The 23,315-nt window shown below is 35.4% G+C and overlaps 2 protein-coding genes across 3 annotated transcripts in view; one reads left to right on the top strand and one right to left on the bottom strand.

Annotated features, from left to right (window-relative positions):
• Positions 1-6,578: 6,578 nt before the first annotated feature.
• The window catches only part of LOC101893009 (uncharacterized), an 85,770-nt gene continuing 69,033 nt past the window's right edge, over positions 6,579-23,315 (bottom strand). For both annotated transcript variants that reach the window (XM_059132137.1, XM_005180017.4), the window contains 2 exons: positions 15,868-16,039; positions 6,579-8,387 (listed from right to left, as the gene is read on the bottom strand). In XM_059132137.1, the coding sequence (XP_058988120.1) occupies positions 6,832-8,387; positions 15,868-16,039 (1,728 nt within the window). In that variant the 3' untranslated portion in view covers positions 6,579-6,831. The remainder of the gene's footprint in view (positions 8,388-15,867; positions 16,040-23,315) is intronic.
• On the top strand, positions 20,291-20,972 carry LOC101892839 (uncharacterized). The gene is made up of 3 exons (XM_005180016.4): positions 20,291-20,445; positions 20,517-20,690; positions 20,800-20,972. Exons 1-3 carry the CDS (start codon positions 20,332-20,334, stop codon positions 20,902-20,904), a joined length of 393 nt encoding a protein of 130 aa, XP_005180073.1. The 5' UTR covers positions 20,291-20,331; the 3' UTR covers positions 20,905-20,972.

Below are 23,315 nucleotides of genomic sequence, written 5' to 3' on the forward strand. Positions count from 1 at the left end.
CCATTAAGAACAACAAATACCAATTTTTAGACAAATCTGTAGAAAAAGGTGGTAAAAAACATTAAAATACCGAATATCGTGAGGCACCGTCATATGCGGGCTATACGAAAACGTGGATCTATACATACAATGTTCGGCCACCGGAGCTAGAATCCATTATGATCTACGAGTACCAATTTTTAGACAAATCCGTGGAAATATGTGACAAAAATCATAAAAATACCGAATATGGGGTCTGTACCAAAACGTGGACGTTTTTAAATATATCGACAAACGCCAATCCCACATTTATTACCCTCACTAATATAAGTCCTATGTACTGTACCAATCCGGATATTTCATGTGTCAATCTGGCTCATCATAAACCCTGGCAAAAAATAATGTTTATTTTTAGTTAATAATTTTACCAAAGTATTTCCAATAAAAGGAGTGTTTTTTTTTTTTCTTTTTGGTATTTTGTTTTCATAAAAAGTGTATAGCTGGGCTTTATTTGTGGGTTTAAAATAAACTGAAATATGGTTGATGCGTCTGGCTATCAACTACCATGTTAGCAGCTTGTTCAGCATATAAATCTAGCAGGGTTGCCAGAACTGCAAAAATAGAAACAATTTTTTTTTTTGGAAAATTATGGCGAATTATTATAAATTGCGATTTGGAAGATTTTTTTTTAATTATTTCTGATTCTAAATAGGAATATATATATTTTGCCAAGAGAAGTTATGGTAACTCTTTGTGTCGCATATTTATCACGTTAGCAACGGCTATCGCTTTTATTGAACGCCTTCTTAGCCTACGGTATGGGGGTGGGAAAAATCCATTAAATAATAATGAAAATGTTGCATTTTTTAAATTATGTAAATTGATTGTTTTTTTTTTTTTTTTTAACACAAACCTTTGCAGCAATTTGTCCCTTTAAACAAACATTGTCACACAGATGGGAGGAGGTGAGAGTGTGCGTCTCTATGTGTGTGCGTGTATTTGTAACAATATATGTGTTGAATGATGGTAGTTCAGTTGTAGTGTTTGGTTACCGATTATTTTCCCTGAGTTTCATCTGAATGAGTCTGTTAACGCGAACAATACATTGACCCGCGGGGGTGGTTTAAATTTATCCAGCAGTTTGTGTGGAAAGTTCAATCAGTTTTTTTGTTTATTTTAACAGAATTTAAACAGTAGTTAAATATTACATGTATTCTGTCAAAAACTTAATCAGACAGAAAAGGATAATATCTGTTCGACTCTCTCCTTGATCACAAAAATATATGTCTTCAACTTCTAAAATGTTGCATCTCTTCACTTTTAATGATATTTTGAACAGATTAATCATATTCAAATTTCATATGAGGCGAGGTAAACTTTTAAACCCTTCAACTAAAAAAAACCTCAAGTTTCATACGAAACAGATCCTTAAGTTAGAGAAAAATTCTTTGAATTCCCGAAGATTTTCGATATTTTTTAATTTCCTGCGAACCTTGTATTTATGTCAACATTTTACTACAGCATCCATCCAACGACTGTATCCACAGTGTGGGTTTTGACAATTTCATGTGCAAAAGTGTCCATCTTGTTATACCCTCCAAGATAGTATGGAGGGTATATTAAGTTTGTAACACCTCGAAATATACATTTTAGACCCCACAAAGTACATATATTCTTGATCAGCATAAAATTCTATGTCGATTTATCAATGTCCGTCCGTCTGTGGAAATCACTCTAGCTTCCGAACGAAACGAAGTAGGTTGATAAAATTTTACTTAAATGTGTATTATGTCTGCAGGACTTTTGGTATTAAAAATGGGTCATGTAGGTCCACGTCTTCGTATAGCGACATTATTTACAGGAATTGTTTCAATTTTGGTATTTGAAGTTCGTAATGGATACGAAGATAGAAAATGTGTCATGTAGGTCCACGTTCTCGTATAGCCCCCATATAACGGTACCTCCCCATATTAGGTAATCTGATGATTTTAGAGACATTATTTACCGGAACTGTTTCAAATTTTGTATTTGAAGTTCGTAATGAGTACTACAGTCTAAGACAGAAAATTGTCTGTGCAGGTACTCGTCCTCGCATAGCCCCCATATAACGGTACCCCCCCCCCCCCCCCCCCCCCCCCGATATTCGGTATTTTGATGATTTTAGCGACATTATTTACCGAAATTATTTCAAATTTGGTATTTGAATTTCATAATGAATACTACAGCCTATGACAGAAGTTCGCATTTGAAGTTCGTAATGGATACTACAGTCTATGACGGAAAATTGTCTGTGCAGGTCCACGTTTTATAACCCCCATGGTAACTCCCGATATTCGGTATTTTGATGATGTTAGCTACGTTATAAACAGATTTTTTTTCAAGTTTCGCATTTGAATATTGTAATAGCTTGTGACAGATGTTGTCTATGCAGGTCCACATCGTCGTATAGACCCTAAAATACGGCATACATTTTTAAGATTTTAACAGAATTTTTTAACGGATTGGTTTTATTTTTTTGAAAATTGTAAAATTTGTACCAAATGGTGGAGGGTTTTCAAAGTTCGGCCTTGCCGAACTTACAGCTATTTTACTTGTTTTTTTTTTAATTTTCCTTTTGCTATCTCACCAATATCTTTTGAAAAAACAAGAAATATTTCAATATTGGAAAATCCAGTTTGAAATTTTGTTTATTTATTTATTTATTTACTTTTCTTTTTTTTTTTTTTTGAAGTTTTAGACATAATTTTCAAATAATCCTTTTTAATGTTTGTGGGTAAAATGTTTCTTTGCAAGACATTTTCAAAATCTTTCATTTTTTGGACGTAACAAGTTTTTCTAGGTTGGCTTTGAATATTTTGTTGTCGTCTAATGAACTCTGAAGGGGGGAGTATTCGTTCTTTTGTGCACTTTCTCCTAGAAGATGCAGAGAGGCACTTTCCAATGTTGCGGTACCAAATGTAGTACGTTTTGGTACTTTTCGTACACTTATAGAGCGAATTAAAAAAAAAAAACATTTGATACATTTGTCATACACACCATGAGTGACTCTCATTCCAAATTTAAGATTTGTAGCTCTACTGCTTCCTTAAATACAAAGGATACCATATTTAGTGACTTTTAATGCTTTTCGTACCGTTCTTTCAGAAACCCATCCTTTTTGATAACTTCGGACTATTAGTGACCCTCACCCAAAATTTCTAGATTCTAGCTTCAGCCTTTTCGTCTGAACATATCGCACAATTCCATTCGGCAAATATTGAAAAATGAGCTCGTGGTAAAGCCATTGAAATTCCAGAAGGTGCAAGAACTTACACCGCAACAGAAAGAAAACAGACTCAAAAGAGCTAAAAAGTTGCTTCGCTTGGCCGAAAGTGGTGAACTGCCGAATTTGGTGAACTGCTGGACATTCGTTGTCCAGCAGTTTGTAAACAAACAAAATGATCGTATTTACTTGTCGAAGAGTTGAGCTAAAAATGTGCCCCTTCGGTTGGCCACCAGAACTCAAGCGACGGCCATGGTGATGGTGTGGGCCGCCATAACAGTCGATGGTCGTTCGATCGGAATAAATTCGGAGTATTATCGCGAAAATATTCTGGAAGTTGTATTTAAGCATTTTAGCTGCAGACCTTGGACAGCACGCGCCACCCAAGAATGGTTACAAAATTAGGTCAATCGCTCAATTTCGAGAGCACAACGCCCACCCAAATCTCTGGACTATTGTGTCTGGAGTATTTTGGAAAGCAAGAGGAATGGGCCAAAATTCCGCAGAGCAACATTCGGGAAGCGTGTGTCGGTTTCATTGGCGGTTTTAATGTCATAGGTCGTGACCAATTTGAGCAAATCTGAACTTATTCTGAAATTTGATGCTATCTCCGTCATTTTTTGCTTTCATTCAATAAAATTAAAAAAAAAAAAAAATGAATAAACACTATGGCGTTTGACTTTGTTGCAGTTTTTTTTATCTCACCCTTATTATAAGACGAATAGCAATTCCTGAAATCACGTTAGAGTCCATATTATTTGATCGACAATTTGGCACAAAGGTTCTTATTATATACAGTTCCATTGGTGTTGAAAATGGACTTTATAGGCGGACTCAAGCGGACTCTTACTGCACATATGATAAGCGTTATAAAATTTCAAAATGTTGACCCTTCGTGTGGGAGATATATCATGGAGTGGACCAATATTGTCCACTTTCGCACCGAACCAAACACTAATACAAATATTGCGATTTTCAAAGTTTGGACAAAATTTGTATACGGTAAATTATTTTCTGGAAATTTCCACCTTTTGTGGCGGGGTACCAGACTCCAAATGCCCTGAAACGGGCAGTCATCAAATGATATATACCCTTTCTAGGCAGAAATTAGCATATATACTCTCCATAATAATGGGTGTTATGTCCAAAACGATTGCGAACATGAACCCCATCATGGGTATTTTTAACCCGATTACGCAAAAGTAAATTCTAAGAGGTGGAAACACCGGATTATCCGAATTTACAAAAACATATTTACATATGCACAACATTATTTGAAAGCTTGATGGGTTTGTTCGAATCAGTTCCAGAACAACCCAAGAAAATTGCAATTTTTGTACCGGAAATTTTTGAAAAACTCCTAAAAAGTCGAAAATGGACCCATTATGGGGTATTTTGATTTACACACTCTATTAAAGCCTACACTCTTGCCTTTCCAAAATGATAACCAATGTGCTGATAGCTGTTGTAGTTCCGAAGATATTAGTGATAACAAGTAAAAACGCTGTAAGTTCGGCCGGGCCGAACTTTGAATGTGGAGGGCATTTAAAGTACGGCCCGGTACATTTGGTACAAATTTAAAAATTTTCAAAAAATAAAATACGTTAATAATGCTGTTAAAATCTTAAAAATACTGAAGGTAGTCGTATATTAGGGTCTATACGACGACGTGGACCTGCATAGTCAAAATTTGGCACAAGTTATTACAATATTCAAATGCGAAAGCTTTTTATAATGTAGCTAAAATCATCAAAATACCGAATATAGGGAGGTACCATGGGGATTATAAAACGTGGAACTGCACACACAATTTTCTGTCATAGGCTGTAGTATTCATTACGAACTTCAAATACAAAATTTGAAATAGTTCCGGTAAATAATGTCTCTAAAATCATCAAAATACCGAATATCTGGAGGTAGCGTTATATGGGGGCTATACGAAGACGTGGACCTACATGGCATATTTTCTGTCTTTAGCCGTAGTATCTATTACGAACTTTAAATATCAATTTTGAAATAATTCCGGTAAATAATGTCCCTAAAATCATCAAAATACCTCATATCGGGAGGTACCGTTATATGGGGGCTATACGAAGAGGGCACCTACATGGCCCATTTTCAATACCAAAAGTCCTGCAGACATAATATACATTTGAGTAAAATTTTATCAACCTACTTCATTTCGTTCGGAAGCTAGAGTGATTTTCACAGACGGAAGGACATTAATAAATCGACATAGAATTTTATGCTGATCAAGAATATATATACTTCATGGGGTCTAATATGTATATTTCGAGGTGTTACAAACGGAATGACAAACTTCCTCCATATAAAAATTGTGAAATTGCGATTTTCTCCACTAATTCTCTACTTTATAACTTTTGTAAGTAGTCGGCTTTCGTCTATAGTCCTTTAAAAATTCTTTAAAACATCCACATCTATAGTCCTTTAAAAATTCTTTAAAACATTCACGTCTATAGTCCTTTAAAAATTAGTTAAAAATATCCACGTTTATTGTCCTTTAAAATTTTTTTTGAAAAAATCCACGTTTATTGCCCTTTAAAAATTGTTTAAAAAATCCCAATTTTTAGTCCTTTGAATATCCTTAAAAAATTGTTCAAAAAATCCACATTTTTAGTCCTTTGAATATCCTTTAAAAATTGTTTAAAAAATTCACATTTTTAGTCCTTTGAATATCCTTTAAAAATTGTTTAAAAAATCCAAAGCAAATGAAAAGTGACAGCTCTAAGCAACTTGGTTTATTTCCAATAACAAAACCAATAACATTGGCTTCTGTGACAACCAAAACCGATAAAATTCTAATTCGAAAATAAAACCGATAACATTGATTTACATGACACCAAAGCTTTTTTTCTTGTCGTTTTTAAAACCAATAGTGGCAAAATTGCTTTCTATGACAGCCCTGAATATCTTCAGAACTACAAGAGATATCAACACATATGACACCATTTTAGAAAGGCTATATATATGATAATGCGGTATTTAGATTTTAATACTCCATTATGTGTCTATTTTTGAATTTTTAGATGTTTTTTAAAAAGTTGCGGTACAAAAACTCCAATCCAAGCATAGCCCCTAAACTCAACATAAGCCTTGTTTTCTTTTTGGAGATTAAAAAAAAATTCGGACATAGTCCCGACTGCAAACGGTCATTCTCCAATTTTTTATGGGGGTTATTACCAAAAATCATGCCATAATCACCATAATTGCAATAGGGTTTATGGCCGGGCAGCTAGATTATCTTACTATTTTTCAACACAATCTCCAGTTTACAAAAGCCAATCCCAAAGAAAACTTCTTTACAATTAATTTTCGTTTCAATATTTTAATAGCTTACTGTTCAAAAACTATCGCATTTGACTTACAAAATAAAACGTTTCATAATAAAAAAATATATATTATAAATATCATAATATCACCATAGTATAAACTGAAGGTCACATCGTCGATTTCGTTGAAGTACTCTTGCAACTTCTCGTCGCAACAACTTTGATCGATTTTGCTGTCAGAGATGACACAACGACGAAGAAAACAAATTCCCATTGTAAATATTTTTCGAGTGACGGACACTAGGATTTCGTTTTGATAACAATCACAAATGAGTCTCCGCCAGCACCTCCCGCCTGCACCCCATCCAGCACTTGGTGCATAAGAAAATGTTGTTTATGGTAGATGTGGGACCATGGTGTGGTTAAACAATGAGCCCGACCAAACCATTTGATGCCCGTTTTGGGATTTTCTATAATCGCATCAAAATTGCTGACCTCATCATCGTCGCCAGCATCAATGTGGGATTGCTTTGAAGCATCCTCTCGCGAGAGATGGTCATTGGCTTGTTGGTGTAACGGATTCATGTGCCAAATGAAAATCGCTACTTTGGTGGTGGCTAGGGAGGGATTGGAGGAGTTTGCAACATTCAAGCTGTTGCTGTTGTTTTCCAAGGAACTGTTGTGGTTACTGTGGCTGGATGTGGCCAAAACATACCCTGCTGCCCCATTGTCACAGGACATGGGCACAAAGGCCACAAAGAATTTTTCCATTTGAGCTGGTGCGGTGGTGGTGGTGGTGGCGGATTCATTGGCTCGCAGATTTAGGCAGATTATGCTCTGCTGCAGGGCATCGTGGCGAATGGTTATACGCTGACCAAACTCAGCATAATACTGATTAACAGCCAACTGATGATCCTGAGTCAAATGGGTTAGCAGTTGCCATTCGTTGTGCAGAATTTTGGTGATGGTTGGGGTGTTGTCTGATGTTGTTTGTCTTGTTGACAAATTACCATTAGTCATTTGTTGTAGTTGTCCTGGTTGGTGTTGTTGAGTTGAGGCCATAACTTCAGTTGCTTCATCTGCTTGGGGCATCACGTTCTGTTGCAAGCAACATAATTTCCCAGTTGGGCACTGATAATATTGCTTTTGATGCTGATGCTGCTGCTTCTGCAGTCCTTGATGAGCTCTGGCTTCTTCATAAACTCGTAATATATATTTATTTGGTGTAGGTGTTGTTGTTATTGCAACATTATTTACAATTGCAACTTTATCTGGCTTATAACACTCTCTGCAATGACATTTTGCTCCGGCTGCTGCTGCTGCAGTTTGGACAGCCAATTCATTGCTAGCAAAGGTTGGATGCTTTTCAACAATGGACCGGACCGGCACCTGGACTGTCATTGATGTTGCTGTTGTCGTAACACCATCCCTGTAATCTTGTGATGACTTCCTGCTGCTGATGTTGTTGTTGCTGTTGTTGTTACCAAGCTCAGTGTTCACTACTGACACATTAACAACAACAGCATTTGTAGCTTCGAACAATCCCTGGTGTTGGTGCTGTTGCTGTTGCTGCTGCCCTACCATTGAATGATGTGGCCGTTTGTTTTCCTGTCGTCCCTCCTCCTCAACATTGCTTTCCGTTTCCTCCACTTTTTTCGTTTTGGTACGTCTTCGTCGACCCATACGCAAAGAGCTTAAAATGGAATCATGTTCCGTCTTCTTGATATCTTTGGCCTTAACTTCATCTTCATCTTGGCACTGTTGCTGCTGCTTGGACTCAATGGCCAACTTTGGTTGATTATGAAATTCCGTGCTACACTTCCTTCTATCTTTCGGCGAGCTTTTATTGTTGCGCACTACATGCCACAATACAAATTTCATGAAAAGAAAGCAAAGAAAAATAAATGAATAGAAAGAGAAAAGAATTAGATAAGATCCTTCTGTATTGCGAACGCACGGAACAGGAAAACTACGAAAGAAATAATTTCCCAGAACAGATTTGAAAATATTTAATTTGGAAATATACTTTTTTTTATTAAATAGTTGTAATGCTTTAAATTTGTGTTACAGAGATTATGAATGAATTTTGGGAAATGTGGACAGAAGCTGTAACTGGGATACAAATGAAGATTAAATTTAATTTTAATAAAATGGAACAAGTAAACAAGTTAAAAAGCAGTAAGTTCGGCCGGGCCGAACTTTGAATACCCTCCACCATTCGGAACGAATTTGGAAATAAAATCCATGAAAAATTCTGTTAAAATTTTCTAAATCCCGAATATTGCCGTTATATTGGTGTTTATACGACGTGGACCTACATGTGCATTGTTTGTCATAAATCATCAAAATATCGTATATAGGGAGGTAGGGTTGCATCGGAGCTGTGCGAAGACCTGGACCTGCATGGACAATTTTCTGTCACAGACTGTAGTTCCCACTGTCACAGACTGTAGTTCCCACTAAGACAAGATTTTATGTTAATTTCAGGTTTCATCTCGAAAAAAGTCCGAGGAAAAAGTGATCAAAAAAGGATGTGGAAATATTTTCGTTTTTTTATTTTTTTTATTTATTTATTTATTTTTTTTTTTTGGAACATTGATGCAAGCTTTTTTTTTTTGATATACAATGGATATAGAGATTTAATCTTAATCTTAATTTTACAAATTGAAATTTGATGCAGAATAATTTTAATTTTGATAGTTTCCCCAAGAAAGGAAATTTAAAGGAAGATTTTGACTCGGCTTGGATTAGGTTTAAATATACAGTGAAAACCCAGCACACAATTTTTACTTTTAGTACGTACATTTTGAATGTAATTTTTATAAAAGAAATATTGTACCTAGACATTTAGTTAATTTGAGATTTTAGTGAAATTTTGTGTATAATATTTCTTCTTTTAACACCTTTCGCCTCAAACGAAATTTTGTGCTACTTTCAGGCGTTAACTCGAAAAAAAGTCCACGGAAAATTTATCAAAGAAATAGGAAATATTTTTGTGTATTTCTTAGGAAACATTGCTCCAAATATTTTTTGATTTACCATGGAGATGGAGATTTATTTTCTTTGTTGATTTATAGTAGAATATGATAAAGAATATTTTTATTTTTGACTTAATCCTTCTAAAATGATGCTTTGATGAAGATTTTTGCACAAACTCACAAAAAGTACGGATTTAACCCTAAAATGTGTTTATAATGTATTTCTGAATTCCTCGCGTTTAGATAAAATTCAAACACTTCACATCATCTAGTACCTTTATTAGAATTTCATGACAAATAATTCTGCAGAATATTTCTACTTGCTACGATCCCTTGTAGTTTTTAACCATATTTTAAAAAAAAAGTGTCTAAAGACACTCGCTTTATTGTTATTTTCGTATTTTTATCTATAATATTGCCGAAGATACTGTATACCTAAAACGCACGGCTTCCGGGGAATCTTAATCTGAAAATATCCAAAAGTGTAGAAGACGGAGCGATGTAAACTTTCATACATGTGTCTTCTTTTTTAGCTCTACTTACATAATCTATTGGATTTTTTCCCTTAATTATTTTTTCTGTTGCACTATGTTATTTTTCGAATTCTTAAAAACGCACTGGTTTCATCTATCCCGGGCAACATCAAATATCCTTCCTCCAAATTTTGGATTTCTAGCTCGATCCCTTCCTCATATACCACTTTAAGGACCATTGAATGCCCACCAATACCAACATTTAAAATATCCAACTTCATCTGTTTAAGAAAATTTTGTACCATTAAGTACAGTTTTTACAGTACTTAGTTAGTGCATATTCCCTAGACCACCCTCAAATCTGAACCTTACTGACAGTGGCCCAAATACCGAGATTTCAATTGTCCGCTTCATACGTTCAATCACATTTCATACCATTTAGTACAGTTTTTATGGTACTTATTTAGTACATATTCCCAAGACCATCAAATCTCAAACTAACTAACAGTGACTTCCGTATATATCTTCAACTAAAGTTGAACTTAATTGTGCACCAAATGGCCAATATCAGTAAATGACCTGAATTTTGGGCCATACGACTGATTTCAGTCTAGAATCAAGTAGATCGAATGTGGTGAAAATCGGTCTAGATTTAGCTAAAGCTCCCATATATATGTTGTTTCTGATTTGGTATTTAAGTCCCTCACATGCCTAATATGCACAAGAATGATATTTGGTACAAAATATCAGATACAGTCCGGAAATACATCCGTCAAATTTTAACAAAATCTTTATCCGATTTCAGGCTTTTTGTTCACAAAATGGATAATATCTATCCCAACGACCTGAATTTGGCCATGACCGGATTCAGTCTAGAAGCAAGTTGATGTTCAAAAGAAATAATATTGGTCTCGACCGCCATTTGTGACTCAGGACTAAACAGGGATAAAATTGTGGACCGTTTATATCAACTGGGTATCCAACTAGGATTTGGAATTCTAAAATAAGCCAAATTAAGCCAAGTTAACCTAATTTGTTAAAAATTGCAGTGAAAACTTTTGAAATAGTTCAAATAGAGATATAAACTTATAGGGATACTACTGTGGACCTGGGCTAATAACTGAAGCAAAGTTAAAAACCTTTAAAATGCAAAAAATTAAGATCAAACACCCTATGTGAAAAACAAACCTTTAGCAAAATTCAGAAGCTCTACCTTGACTTCAATAGACGTGCTAGTCATATCGCCATGGAATTTTTAGCTAATATAGAGTAGGTGAACATTTTGGTACCTTAGACGAGCTGCTTCAACCGAAATGATAAAACAAGTAAAAAACATTAAGTTCGGCCGGGCCAAACTTTTAATACCCTCCACCCTAGGGTAAAAGAACATTAGAAGAAATGTTTCAAAAAACATTAAAATGCCGAATATCGGGAGGTACCGTTATATAGGGGCTTCACCAACACGTGCACCTATAATTACAATGTTTCGCCACACGAACTAGGACCCATTATGACCCACAAATACCAACTTTTACACAAATCAGTGAAAAAATGTGGCATAAATCATCAAAATACCGAATATCGGGAGGTACCGTTATATGGGGACTATACCAGAACGTGGACCTATACATGCAATGTTTTGCCACACGCTCAGGGACCCGTTGTGTCCTACAAATACCAATTTTCAGACAAATCCGTGAAAAAATGTGGCATAAATCATCAAAATACCGAATATCGGGAGGTACCGTTATATGGGGGCTATACCAAAAGTGGACCTATACAGGCAATGTTTTGCCACACGCTCAGGGACCCGTCATGACCTACAAATACCAATTTTCAGATAAATCCGTGAAAAAATGTGGCATAAATCATCAAAATACGGAATATCGGGAGGTACCGTTATATGGGGACTATACCAGAACGTGGACTGATATATCTCATTTTCAATACCAACCATCCTAGAGACAATACACACACTTGTGCCAAATTTCAAAGGTCTACGTCAAATAATGTGGGCTCTATCGTGATTTCAACAGACAGACAGACAGACGGACAGACAGACAGACAGACAGACGGACAGACAGACAGACAGACAGACGGACATCGCTAAATCGTCTTAGAATTTTATGCTGATTATGAATATATATACTTTATGGGGTCTACGACGAATATTTAGAGGTGTTGCAAACGGAATGACAAAGTTAATATACCCTCCTACCCATGGTGGAGGGTATAATGAAAATCCCATTCATGTCTTTGTGACATTAAAAGTTCGGCTTGATTGAATTTAAAATCATTCCTATATTTTTAAATATTATTTGAAACGCTACCACGATATATTCCATAGCAGCGACTCATTATAACTGCCTAACGTTATTTGTGGGTCACGCTAACTTTACTATAAATTAGCTTTGCACAATGAATTTATTTGGCCATAGCCTGAGGATTTTTTTTTTGCTTTTTTGATTTTGAGGTCATTTACATAATCATAAAGTCACACATTATTATTATAATTTTTCCCTAGATTTTTTTACGCATTTGTATAACCTCATAACTTTAATGTAATTAGCAAAGCTACCACACAATTTCGCTGCATTCATCGTGGTGTCTGTGATGTGTCTCCTGCTCGCACAGCTTAAATGCAAACATTGAAGTAGTAATGCGAAAAAATGAGGGAAATGTGACAGGGCACTGAAAGGAATTTTTATAAATCTTTTCTAGAATAAATTGAAAACCAGTAAAGAAAGACTTAAAGTCGGGTGGGACCTACGCTATGATTATAATTATAATTTAAAGTTCAAAAGACTAAATATGCCGAAGCATTTGTAACTTTTAAATTCGGACTTGTATTGCCCATTTGATATATATGGGAGCTATATCCAAATAGGAACCGATCACGATAAAATTTGGAAAAGATATTTCTGAGCTGTATTTGATATATTTCCCTGAATATCGTTGTTACGGAGTGCATATTAGGGCTGTGGGTAACAAATATGACAAATCGGATGAACAATACACATGAGAGCTATAGCTATATCTGAACTGATCTTCACCAAATTTGACATACTAGCTTCTTGACTCAATTCGGTCCTAAGTGCCAAATTCCATCCCATTTGGACAAATATTAGACGTTTGGTGCACAATAAAATCGGACGAAGTTATATATGGGAGCTATATCCAAATCTGAACCGATCTTGATAAAATTTGGCAACGATATTTCTGAGCTGTATTTCATATATTTCCCTGAATTTCGTTGTTACGGAATGTATATTACGGCTGTGGGTAACAAATATAAGAAAATCGGATGAACAATATATATATGGAAGCTATAGCTATATCTGAACCGATCTTCATCTAATTTGACATACTAGCTTCTAGACTCAATTTGGTCGTAAGTGCCGGATTCCATCACATTTGGACAAATATTAGACGTTTGGTGCACAATAAAAGGCAAATCGGAAGAGGATATATATGGGAGCTATATCTAATTTTTTATCGATTATCTCCAATTTCAATAGGTTTCTTCCTCTGGCCAAAAAAATGATTTGTGCAAAATTTCATCTGGATCGGGAACTGTACTTTGTTCACAAAATACACGGAAAGACGGAAATTTTGAAATCTTGTATTAGGGTCCCTGTTGGTAGGTAGATTCATAACGAAGAGGTCGTTTTAGAAATGTACACTAAAAGTGCACGAAAAGCACCAAATAGTACTACGTTTGGTACAATTTACCTTCGGATGAACACATAGTACTTGAAATCTGAAATTTGGCATTAGGGTCGCTGTTCACGTGTTGCCTAGACATATGGAAGTGATTGTGGAAATGTGTACTTTATTTGTACGAAAAGTACGAAATGATACTACAATTGGTATTGGGTGAAGGGATAGAACTGAAACCCTGAAATTGAATATTCAGGTCTCTGTTGGTATCTAAGATTGAGATCTAGAGATGGTTTTAGAAATGTGTACTATATTTGTACAACAAGTACCAAATGGTACTAAATTTAGTACTGAGAGAAGGGAGAGAGTTGAAATTCTGAGATTTGATATTTAGATTTCTGATGGTATCTGTGCTCGAGATTTGACGGTAGTTTGGAAATGCGTCCTATATTTGTACGAAAAGTACTTCATGGTACTAAATTTGGTTTTTGGTGAAGGAATAGAGCTGGAATCATCTCATTTGATATTGAGGTCTCTATTGGTATCTGGAATTGAGATATGCAGTTAATTTTTGAAATGTGTACTATCACTGTACGAAAAGCACTAAATGAACGAATAGAGCTGGAATGTTTTAAAAATGGGGTCTCTGCTGAATGTAAGCCTAGATATTTGACCTATTCTGAGATTTATAATGTAATCGTATGTGGAATATTTCTTTCTTTTACCGCTTCTGTATAAAACGGAGTTTTATGTTACTTTCATGCATCAACTCGAAAAAAGGCCGCAGAAAAATCCATTAAAAATACTCATATTTATAAAATAAACTCAACTAAAGTGGTTTTATATCCTCCACAATAGTATAGAGGGTATATTAAGTTTGTCATTCCATTTGTAACACCTCGAAATATACATTTTAGACCCCACAAAGTATATATATTCTTGATCAGCATAAAATTCTATGTCGATTTAGAAAAAAAATTCTATGTCCGTCCGTCTGTCGGTCTGTGGAAATCACTCTAGCTTCCGAACGAAATGAAGTAGGTTGATAAAATTTTACTCAAATGTGTATTATGTCTGCAGGACTTTTGGTATTGAAAATGGGCCACGTAGGTCCACGTCTTCGCCACCATATAACGGTACCTCCCGATATGCGGTATTTTGAAGATTTTAGCGACATTATTTATCGGAATTGTTTAAAATTTGGTATTTGAAGTTCGTAACAGATGCTACAGCATAAAACAGAAAATGGGCCATGTGGATCCACGTCTTCGTATAGCCTCCATATAACGGTACCTCCCGGTATTGGGTATTTTGATGATTTTAGAGACATTATTCACCGGAACTATTTCAAATTTAGTATTTGAAGTTCGTAATGGATACTACAGCCTTAGACAGAAAATGGATCATGTAGGTCTTCGTATAGCCCCCATATGACGGTACCTCCCGATATTCGATATTTTGATGATTTTAGCGACATTATGCACCGGAATTGTTTCAAATTTGGTACTTGAAGTTCGTAATGGATACTACAGCCTAAGGCAGAAAATTAGCCATGTAGGTCCACGACTTCGTATAGCCCCCATATAACGGTACCCTCCAATATTCGGTATTTTGATGATTTTAGGGACAATATTTACCGGAATTGTTTCAAATTTCGCATTTAAAGTTCGTAATGGATACTGCAGCCTATGCCAGGAATTTGTCTTTGCAGGTCCACGTTTTATAACCCCCATGGTTCCTCCCTATATTAGGTGTTTTGATGATTTTAGCTACATTATAAACAATTTTTCTTCAAGTTTCGCATTTGAATTTTGTAATAGCTTATGACAAAAGTCGTCTATGCTAGTCCACGTCGTCGTATAGACCCTAATATACGACTTCATTTGGTATTTTTAAGATTTTAATAGGATTTTTAACGGATTTTATTTTATTTATTTTTTTTTTTTTGAAAATTGCCAAATTTGTACCAAATGTTGGCGGGTATTCAAAGTTCGTCCCGGCCGAACTTACAGCTTTTTTACTTGTATATATATATATATATATATATATATATATATATATATATATATATATATATATATATATATATATATATATATATATATATATATATATATATATATATATATATATATATATCCCCCCAATTATTTCCTTTCGTAGCTCTCCAATTTGAGTGTTATTCATATACCAAATCGATTTTTTTTCCAGAGTGTATACTTTACCTCCATCACAGGGAAAACTATCCGCCAGCAATGTAAATAACTTATCCGACAGCAAACATCTACCCCGTGGTCCCAATGGCACCCGACAAACTGGACATTTTTCTGAGCGACTGCGGCAATTATTGCAGAGAACATGACCGTTGCAGCACTGCCAGCCAGGTGGTTTTACAACCTTCAATTAAATAAAACAAAAAATTTTAAATAAATAAAAGTTGAAATTAAAAGAATGAATGAATTTAATGTTTTTAAATTAAAGTGTAGATTAATAATAAATAAAGAGCAAATAGATACAAAACCTAGAAAGTGACAAACAAATTTGAAAAAGGTAACATATGTGGTTTATTCAGATTGTTTTTTATTTTTTTGCGAATTTGTTATTATTTTCAGGTGTTTAAATAATTTTAACAATACATCGTTATTAAATAGTGACTACGAATTTTCCATAGACATGATACCCAAATAAAAGCAAAATTGGAGTAGGAGGAGAAAAATAATAAAAACACCTGTTCGAACACATTACCGTCTCCAGTGAGTGACAAGTGGTTGCCTTTCACTTAGTTTGGCAAGTCTATGTCGGGTGGATTACCCAAGAGGCATAGAGATTCAGAAATCGATTTTCTTGCCAAAGAAACCATTTGTTTGTCAAATCATTTTAGGGAGTGGGCATAAATTGTCCTTAAAGACGAGTTTTTTTTTATTTTGAAAAAAAAAAAAAAAATAATTCTGATGAAATTTGCATTTTTTGGAGACAATGGTCGATATCGCGTAAATTATTTTTATATTAATAAAGAAGAATTGTTGGGACACTTTAGAATAAAATTATGTGTTATTTTAAGTTTTTTCAGTTACTCAGTTACTCTTATTATACCCTCCGCCATACTATGGAGGGTATATTCATTTTGTCATTCCGTTTGTAACTCATCGAAATAATGCGTAAAATTCTAAAACGATTTGGCCATGTCCGTCTGTCTGTTGTAATCACGCTATCTTTCGAACGAATTGAGATAGAAGGCTAAAATTTTGCACATGTTTATTTTGCCAGTAGGCAGGTTACGTTCGCAAATGGGCCATGTAGGTCCACGTTTTCATATAGCCCCCATAAAACGCTACCTCCCGATATTCGGTATTTTGATGATTTAAGCGACATTATTCACTTGAAATGTTTCAAATTTGGTATTTGTAGTTTGTAATGAATACTGCAGCATGAGACAGAAAATTGTCTGTGCAAGTCCACATGTTCGTATAGCCCCCCATATAACGGCACCACCCTATATTCGGTATTTTGATGATTTTAGCGACATTATTTACCGGAATTGTTTCAAATTTGGTGTTTGAAGTTCGGCACGGCCGAACTTACAGCTTTTTTACTTGTTTTTCAATTATGTTCTTATAAGGTTGAACATCTTATAACAGCAAATTGGCACCCCTTATCGACGTCTTAATATGTTAAAGGAATAAATCGTATTTATACCCTCAGCAATACGGCTACAGAAGGTATAAAGGGTGAGATGGAAAAACTGAAACCAACTTCAGACTGCTGTCATTTCTAAGCCACTCTTCCGATAGCTGTTATTCCGATATTCCAGAGACAGCTCATTATAGTGTTTACAAGTGTACAAAAGCATTTTGGTGAGAATTTTTTAGAAAAAAAGTTTTTCGTGATGGAATTCAAGCGTGATTGTGTGATTTCTTTATATTTGGCTGGAAAACCACAAGTGGCTATCGTTAGGGCACTCCAGCATTTAAGCATAGGCCGACGTAAAGAAGCGAATTGATCCAAACCCGTGTCGCAGTGGCCGAAAAATGGCTCTCAAGCTTAACATATCTTAATATTTCATTCGACAAATATTGAAAAATGAGATCGGGGTAAAGTCTTTGAAATTCTAAAAAGTGCAAGAATTTACACCGCAAGAGAAAGAAAATAGACTCAAAAGACCTAAAGAGTTGCTTCGCTTGGCCGAAAGAGGTGAACTGCCGATTTTGGTTCTCTCCGATAAGAAAACATTCGTTGTCCAGCAGTTTGTAAACAAACAAAATTATCGCGCTTACATGCCAAAGAGGTCAGCTGAAAATGTGCGCTTTCCGTTGGCCACCAGAACTCAAGCGCCAGCCATGGTGACGGTGTGGGCCACCATAACAGCCGATGGTCGCTCTCCGCTCGTATTAATCGACCGTTGCATCAGAATAAATTACGAATATTATCGTGAAAATATTCTGGAGGGTGTATTAGAGCCTTGGCCTCGCTTCATTTCCAGCGCACAATGGCCACCAAAATCTCCGGATACCAATCCGTTGGACTATTTTGTCTGGAGCATTTTGGAAAGCAAGGTTGGCATTATCTTTACCGAAGATACCTTTAGTCTTAAACCGTTGTTTCCTCAGTTGCCATATAGCTGAGGGTATAACCATTATTTTGTCTCTGGGACCTCCGAAATGGAGGTAAAGTACTTTTTAAGAAAATTTTGGAAAAAATTATTTATAATTGATTTCTTCCATGCTGGAGAATATTAGAATTTTGGCAAGGGAGGCATCAAAAACGTTTCCACTTGGTATAGCCTTTGTGGTGTGGGCTTGTTTTGGTCCAACAATTTGCAACACTTCGACAAATTATTATGGATATACAACCAAATTATGCCTGAAAATAAGTATGCCAAATTTGATCGAAATCGGTTCAGATATAGCTACAGCTCCCATATATATTGTTCGCCCGATTTGTTATTTTATTCCTCCGCAGCCGTATTATGCACTCTGTAACAACAATATTTGGGGAAAATATATCAAATACAGCTCAGAAATATCTTTGCTAAATTTTTACGAGATCGGTTCGGATTTGAATATATCTCCCATATATAACTTCGTCCGATTTACCTTTTATTGTGCACCAAACGTGTAATATTTGCCCAAAAAATTTGGCACATACGACGGAATTAAGTCTAGAAGCTAGTATGTCAAATTTGGTGAAGATCGGTTCAGATATAGCTATAGCTCCCATATATATTATTCATCCGATTTGTTATATTTGTTGCACACAGCTTCAAGATCGGTTCAGATTTGGATGTAACTCCCATATATAACAAATGGGCAATACAAGTCCGAATTTAAAATATGCAAATACTTCGGCATATTTAGTCTTTTGAACTTTTAATTATAATTATAATCATAGCGTGTATGATTGAATTTTCCCATAAAAACTTTCAATTGTTATGTGGAGCTCTACTAAATTAGCAAAATGGTTCAGGGTATCATAAAGTCGGCCCCGCCCGACTTTAAGACTTTCTTTACTGGTTTACTTATGAAACAAGTTTATATTTTCTTTACCATTAAGACCACATCACTAGTGTTTGAATTCAAATTTTCTATTTTTTGAATTAAATTTGCAGATATGATGGAATATGTTCTTATATCCAGAGCGCAGATTTGTTCCTTCTCATTCGGGTGTGAAACTTGCTCGCGAGCGTTATTGCTCGAAGAGTGGTTGTTTTGTACTCTTTTGTTTGTGTTGTGGGAATCACTCGAAATAGAGTTCAAGTTTGATCTAAGAGTAAATTTGAGTAGAAACAAGTACTACAATTTGAGTAGAAACAAGTTCGGCCCGGTCAAACATTTTATACTCTCCGCCATTCGGAAGAAACTCAAAAAACAAAAAAAAACGTAGAAAAATGGGGCTCAAATGAAAACCTTGCTTATACGAAGACCTGGTCCTGGATAAGTAATTTTTTGTCATAGGTTGTAGTAACGATTCCGATTTTCAAATACCAAATTTGACACAATTCTAATGAATAATGTCGCAAAAAATCCTGGAAATACCGATTATCTCGGGGTAGCGTTATATACTAAAATATATAGACAATTCCCTCCCAGGGGGTAAAGTACTCAGAGAGAACTCCTTGTGTGGATTTTCAGATTATTCCATTGAAAAATATGGCTAAAATCATCAAAATACCAAATATCGCGGGCACCATAGTACCATAGTACTTCCGCTCAAATTCGAGAAAAGAATAAAATTCGTTCTAATTTTCGCAGATTTGGTTATGGCTACCTTTCTTTGATCAAGGAAGAGAAACAGGAAATGTCTTATGCTTAACAAATGCAAGATCTAGCTCTACGCAAAGCACTGGAGGCTTTACGAGACTATAGCATCTGTTTATTTCTTTGATATCTGTGGTTACTTAGTTTTCAGGTAAATAACCTAAGTGTGGTTATGTCTGCATGACTTGGATCAAACTAAATTTAGCTGCTTATTCAATATGTTTTTCATTTCAGATCATAACATGTTATTCACTGAATGATGTCATACGAATTTCCAAATATTTGCATTGATGTTTTCTCTTTTCTTTTCGGGAAAACAATAGGATTGCATTTGCTCATGCAAAAAAATAATGTTCGATAATGGTATGGCGAATAGTATATATACGTCATGTTCGGAAATTCATTTAAGTGCAGTCAGTATCTCCAAACGACAACATGAAATACGAAGCGATTTTCATTTTTGTCATCTTTGTGTCGGCAGCGGTGGTTAATGCTGATCTAACGCCCGAGAAGCATCTTCTTGCGGAATCAGTAATTAGAGAGGAAGCTGTAAGTTGGTCAAAGGACATTTAATATTAATTTTACAATAATGAAAATTCCTGTTAATTATTTTATTGTAGAACTATGTCGATCGTGAGTGTTTCGATCAGGTGAAAGATGAGTTTATGCGAGAACTCATTGAAGTCATTGACAAGTACATTGAACGAGTTGAAAATGGTGGAATTGTTTACAAGAAAGGAATTCGTCTAAATGTCAACCGATTTATTCAGAAAACCCTGTTGAAAAAATCTGTTGTAAGTGGTAAATTATGTACATACATGTATATCGTTGAATTGACATGTATGACATACATGTATGTCGTTGTCAAAATAATTATAATTTGTCTGTTTCTTTTTCTTGTAGGTCAATGCAAGCAAAGAATGCATACAAAAGGTTAAGGATGTTTTCAAAGTGATCCTTAAGAGACGTTATGGCCGATTTATTAAAACCATTGATCCATATTTTTAAAAAAATAAGAACAACTGAAATAAATTTTCAAAAATTGTAGTCCGAAAAATCTCTTGGCAGAAAGTTTATAAAAAATAGAAGAAAATATCAAGTGTGGTGGGTGGGAAGCTTCAAATATTTTTGTGAGGAGAAAAAAATTATACGAAATTTAAAAACAAGTAAGCAAAGGCTATAGTCGTGCAGGGCCGACCATGTAATACCCTATAACACTACAATATGTTGGAAGCCCCCTTATGTCCGAATCCGTTTTGGAATATTTCGCTTTTGAAATTATGTCATGGAGCACTGCCCAGATATTTCCCTTAGCATTTTGACCAGGGACATTTGCACAATATTTACGCACTCCATCGTGCTGTTAGTTGTTGTGGTCCATTTTACAATGAGTATCCAAAATGTTAGAATTCTTTCCTATTCTTAACTCTCTTCAATTGTGTGAGCAGGAAATTTTTTCTGTTTTTGATTCATTTGAACCCCCAAATAATTTGCGATCAACTCCAAAAGCAAGAGGCCCCTCTGTATCATCAAATTTAAACTCATCTATATGATTTGCTTGTCTACGATATTTGGCTTTATTCATCAACGAAATCAGCATAAAAAAGCCAGAAGTTCACCTTTTGTGTATTTTGGATATCGCCTGCAAGTAATGTTGGTATTTTTACACACGAAAGTAGTTGTCCATTCTACCCTCTGCCCTAAACTTTAACTTCATGCTAGATTTCCTTTGGATTCAATTTGTTAACTTTAAAACGGCTGCAAAATCAGGAACACTTTTAGTTGTTGGTCCATTTCAACCCCAAAATATATTGTGAACATCTTCTGAGCCTAACCCTCCCCTTTTTCGTGAGGATAATTGCAATCTGTACAGGGTTGCCCATATTCGACGGACCTTTGGGCCCATTCCAATCGACGAGGCTTGTCCGCAGGCAAAATTCTTTGCGTCAATTGAATTTTGTACGGGAACAAATGCAAATCAATGCGAATAATCCGTTGTAAAATGGACCGAGGCATGCCCAACTGCTGAGAACGGCGTTTTTGTGATGTTCTTGGGGACCTCTCAACACTGGCTCGTACGGCAGCGATATTCTCGGCCGATCGCCTTGGTTGACTTTTATATGGCCTCTTCGGATTAGAAAGAGCCTTACCAGTCGAAAATTTTTCATATAAACGCTTAATGGTGTTCTTAGAAGGCGCACTTCTCACATTTTTTAAGGTTTTAAAAGCACGTTGAGTTTTCACAATTGACTTCTTGTAGATTTCAACTATTTCAGAGCGCTCGCGTGGCGTGTATTGGTTTATGGTAAAAATCTGCTTGGACTGACGCTTCAAACGCGGTATGTCATTAAGCGATGTGACATCTCTGTCAAAAGTTATGGCGTTGCCAGATGGGTCCGTCGAATATGGGCAACCCTGTATATAATAACCCCAAACTGTCTTGTAAGGTGAAAAATTATTACAAAATGTACAATTCAATATTATACGTCAAATTGAAAAAAATCGCATGCGATAAATAAAATAAAAAAAATGTCACAAAATACTACAAAATCCCTAATTACATCATTATAGGCCTCTTTTATGCGATTTTTTTTGGATTTTATACTTTTATGTTTAGAGGGCTTTCTAAATTTACAAAACTTGTCAAAATCGCTCCAGCCTTTCTGAAGATATAAGCATTCTAACTAACATCCCCTTCCTGTCTCTATATACATTGTATATATTTCCCTATATACATCCGATATATTTACTATCGGCATCTACGTAACGGTCAGAGTTGACCTGTTCGTCTAATTGTTATTTCACCGGGAATAAAAATATTTGCAGTTTAATGGAAATTTTGACTTTTATTTAACACATATGGTCCAACCACTAAATATTACCCGATGACCATTAAAATTAGAAGGCTTCTGCCCAGCCTTTATCTCTAGCCCCATGCTAACTTCCTCTTCGATTGATTTCGACCTGCAAAATCAGGAATTTTTTTTTTGGTCCATTTTAAATCCTAAATATTTTGCGATCATCTCCAAAAGCAATAGGGTTCTATTCTGACCTTAACTGCGCTGACACATTTGGCAAAATTTTCCTGATTTTCGGTATTTTAAGGCCAGCCAGTCACCGATTTCCAACCGAATCACTCCGTATAAGAGTACCTCCCGATTTAAAATATTTTGAACTTTTTGAATCTTCTATGACTTATACTTCGAATCTCAGGATCTTCTGCATTTTTTCTCTCCAAATGTTGGGTGCCTTTGTATATGGTCAAGACAATATAAAATCCTTGGAAAAAATTGACGCAAGAACCTAATAGTAAAAACAAGTAAAAAAAAAACTGTAAGTTCGATCGGAACGAACTTTGAATACCCTCTACCATTTGGTACGAATTTGGAAATTTTCAAAAAAAAATAAAATCCGTTAAA

This window comes from Musca domestica, unplaced genomic scaffold (assembly GCF_030504385.1).
Source record: "Musca domestica strain aabys unplaced genomic scaffold, Musca_domestica.polishedcontigs.V.1.1 1, whole genome shotgun sequence".
Classification (NCBI taxonomy): domain Eukaryota; kingdom Metazoa; phylum Arthropoda; class Insecta; order Diptera; family Muscidae; genus Musca; species Musca domestica.

Coding starts and splice junctions, on each gene's coding strand:
- LOC101892839 (XM_005180016.4), top strand. CDS start 20,332: ATGAAATACGAAGCGATTTTCATTTTTGTCATCTTTGTGTCGGCAGCG. Junction 20,446..20,516: donor CAGTAATTAGAGAGGAAGCT/GTAAGTTGGTCA, acceptor ATTTTATTGTAG/AACTATGTCGATCGTGAGTG. Junction 20,691..20,799: donor CCCTGTTGAAAAAATCTGTT/GTAAGTGGTAAA, acceptor TTTTTCTTGTAG/GTCAATGCAAGCAAAGAATG.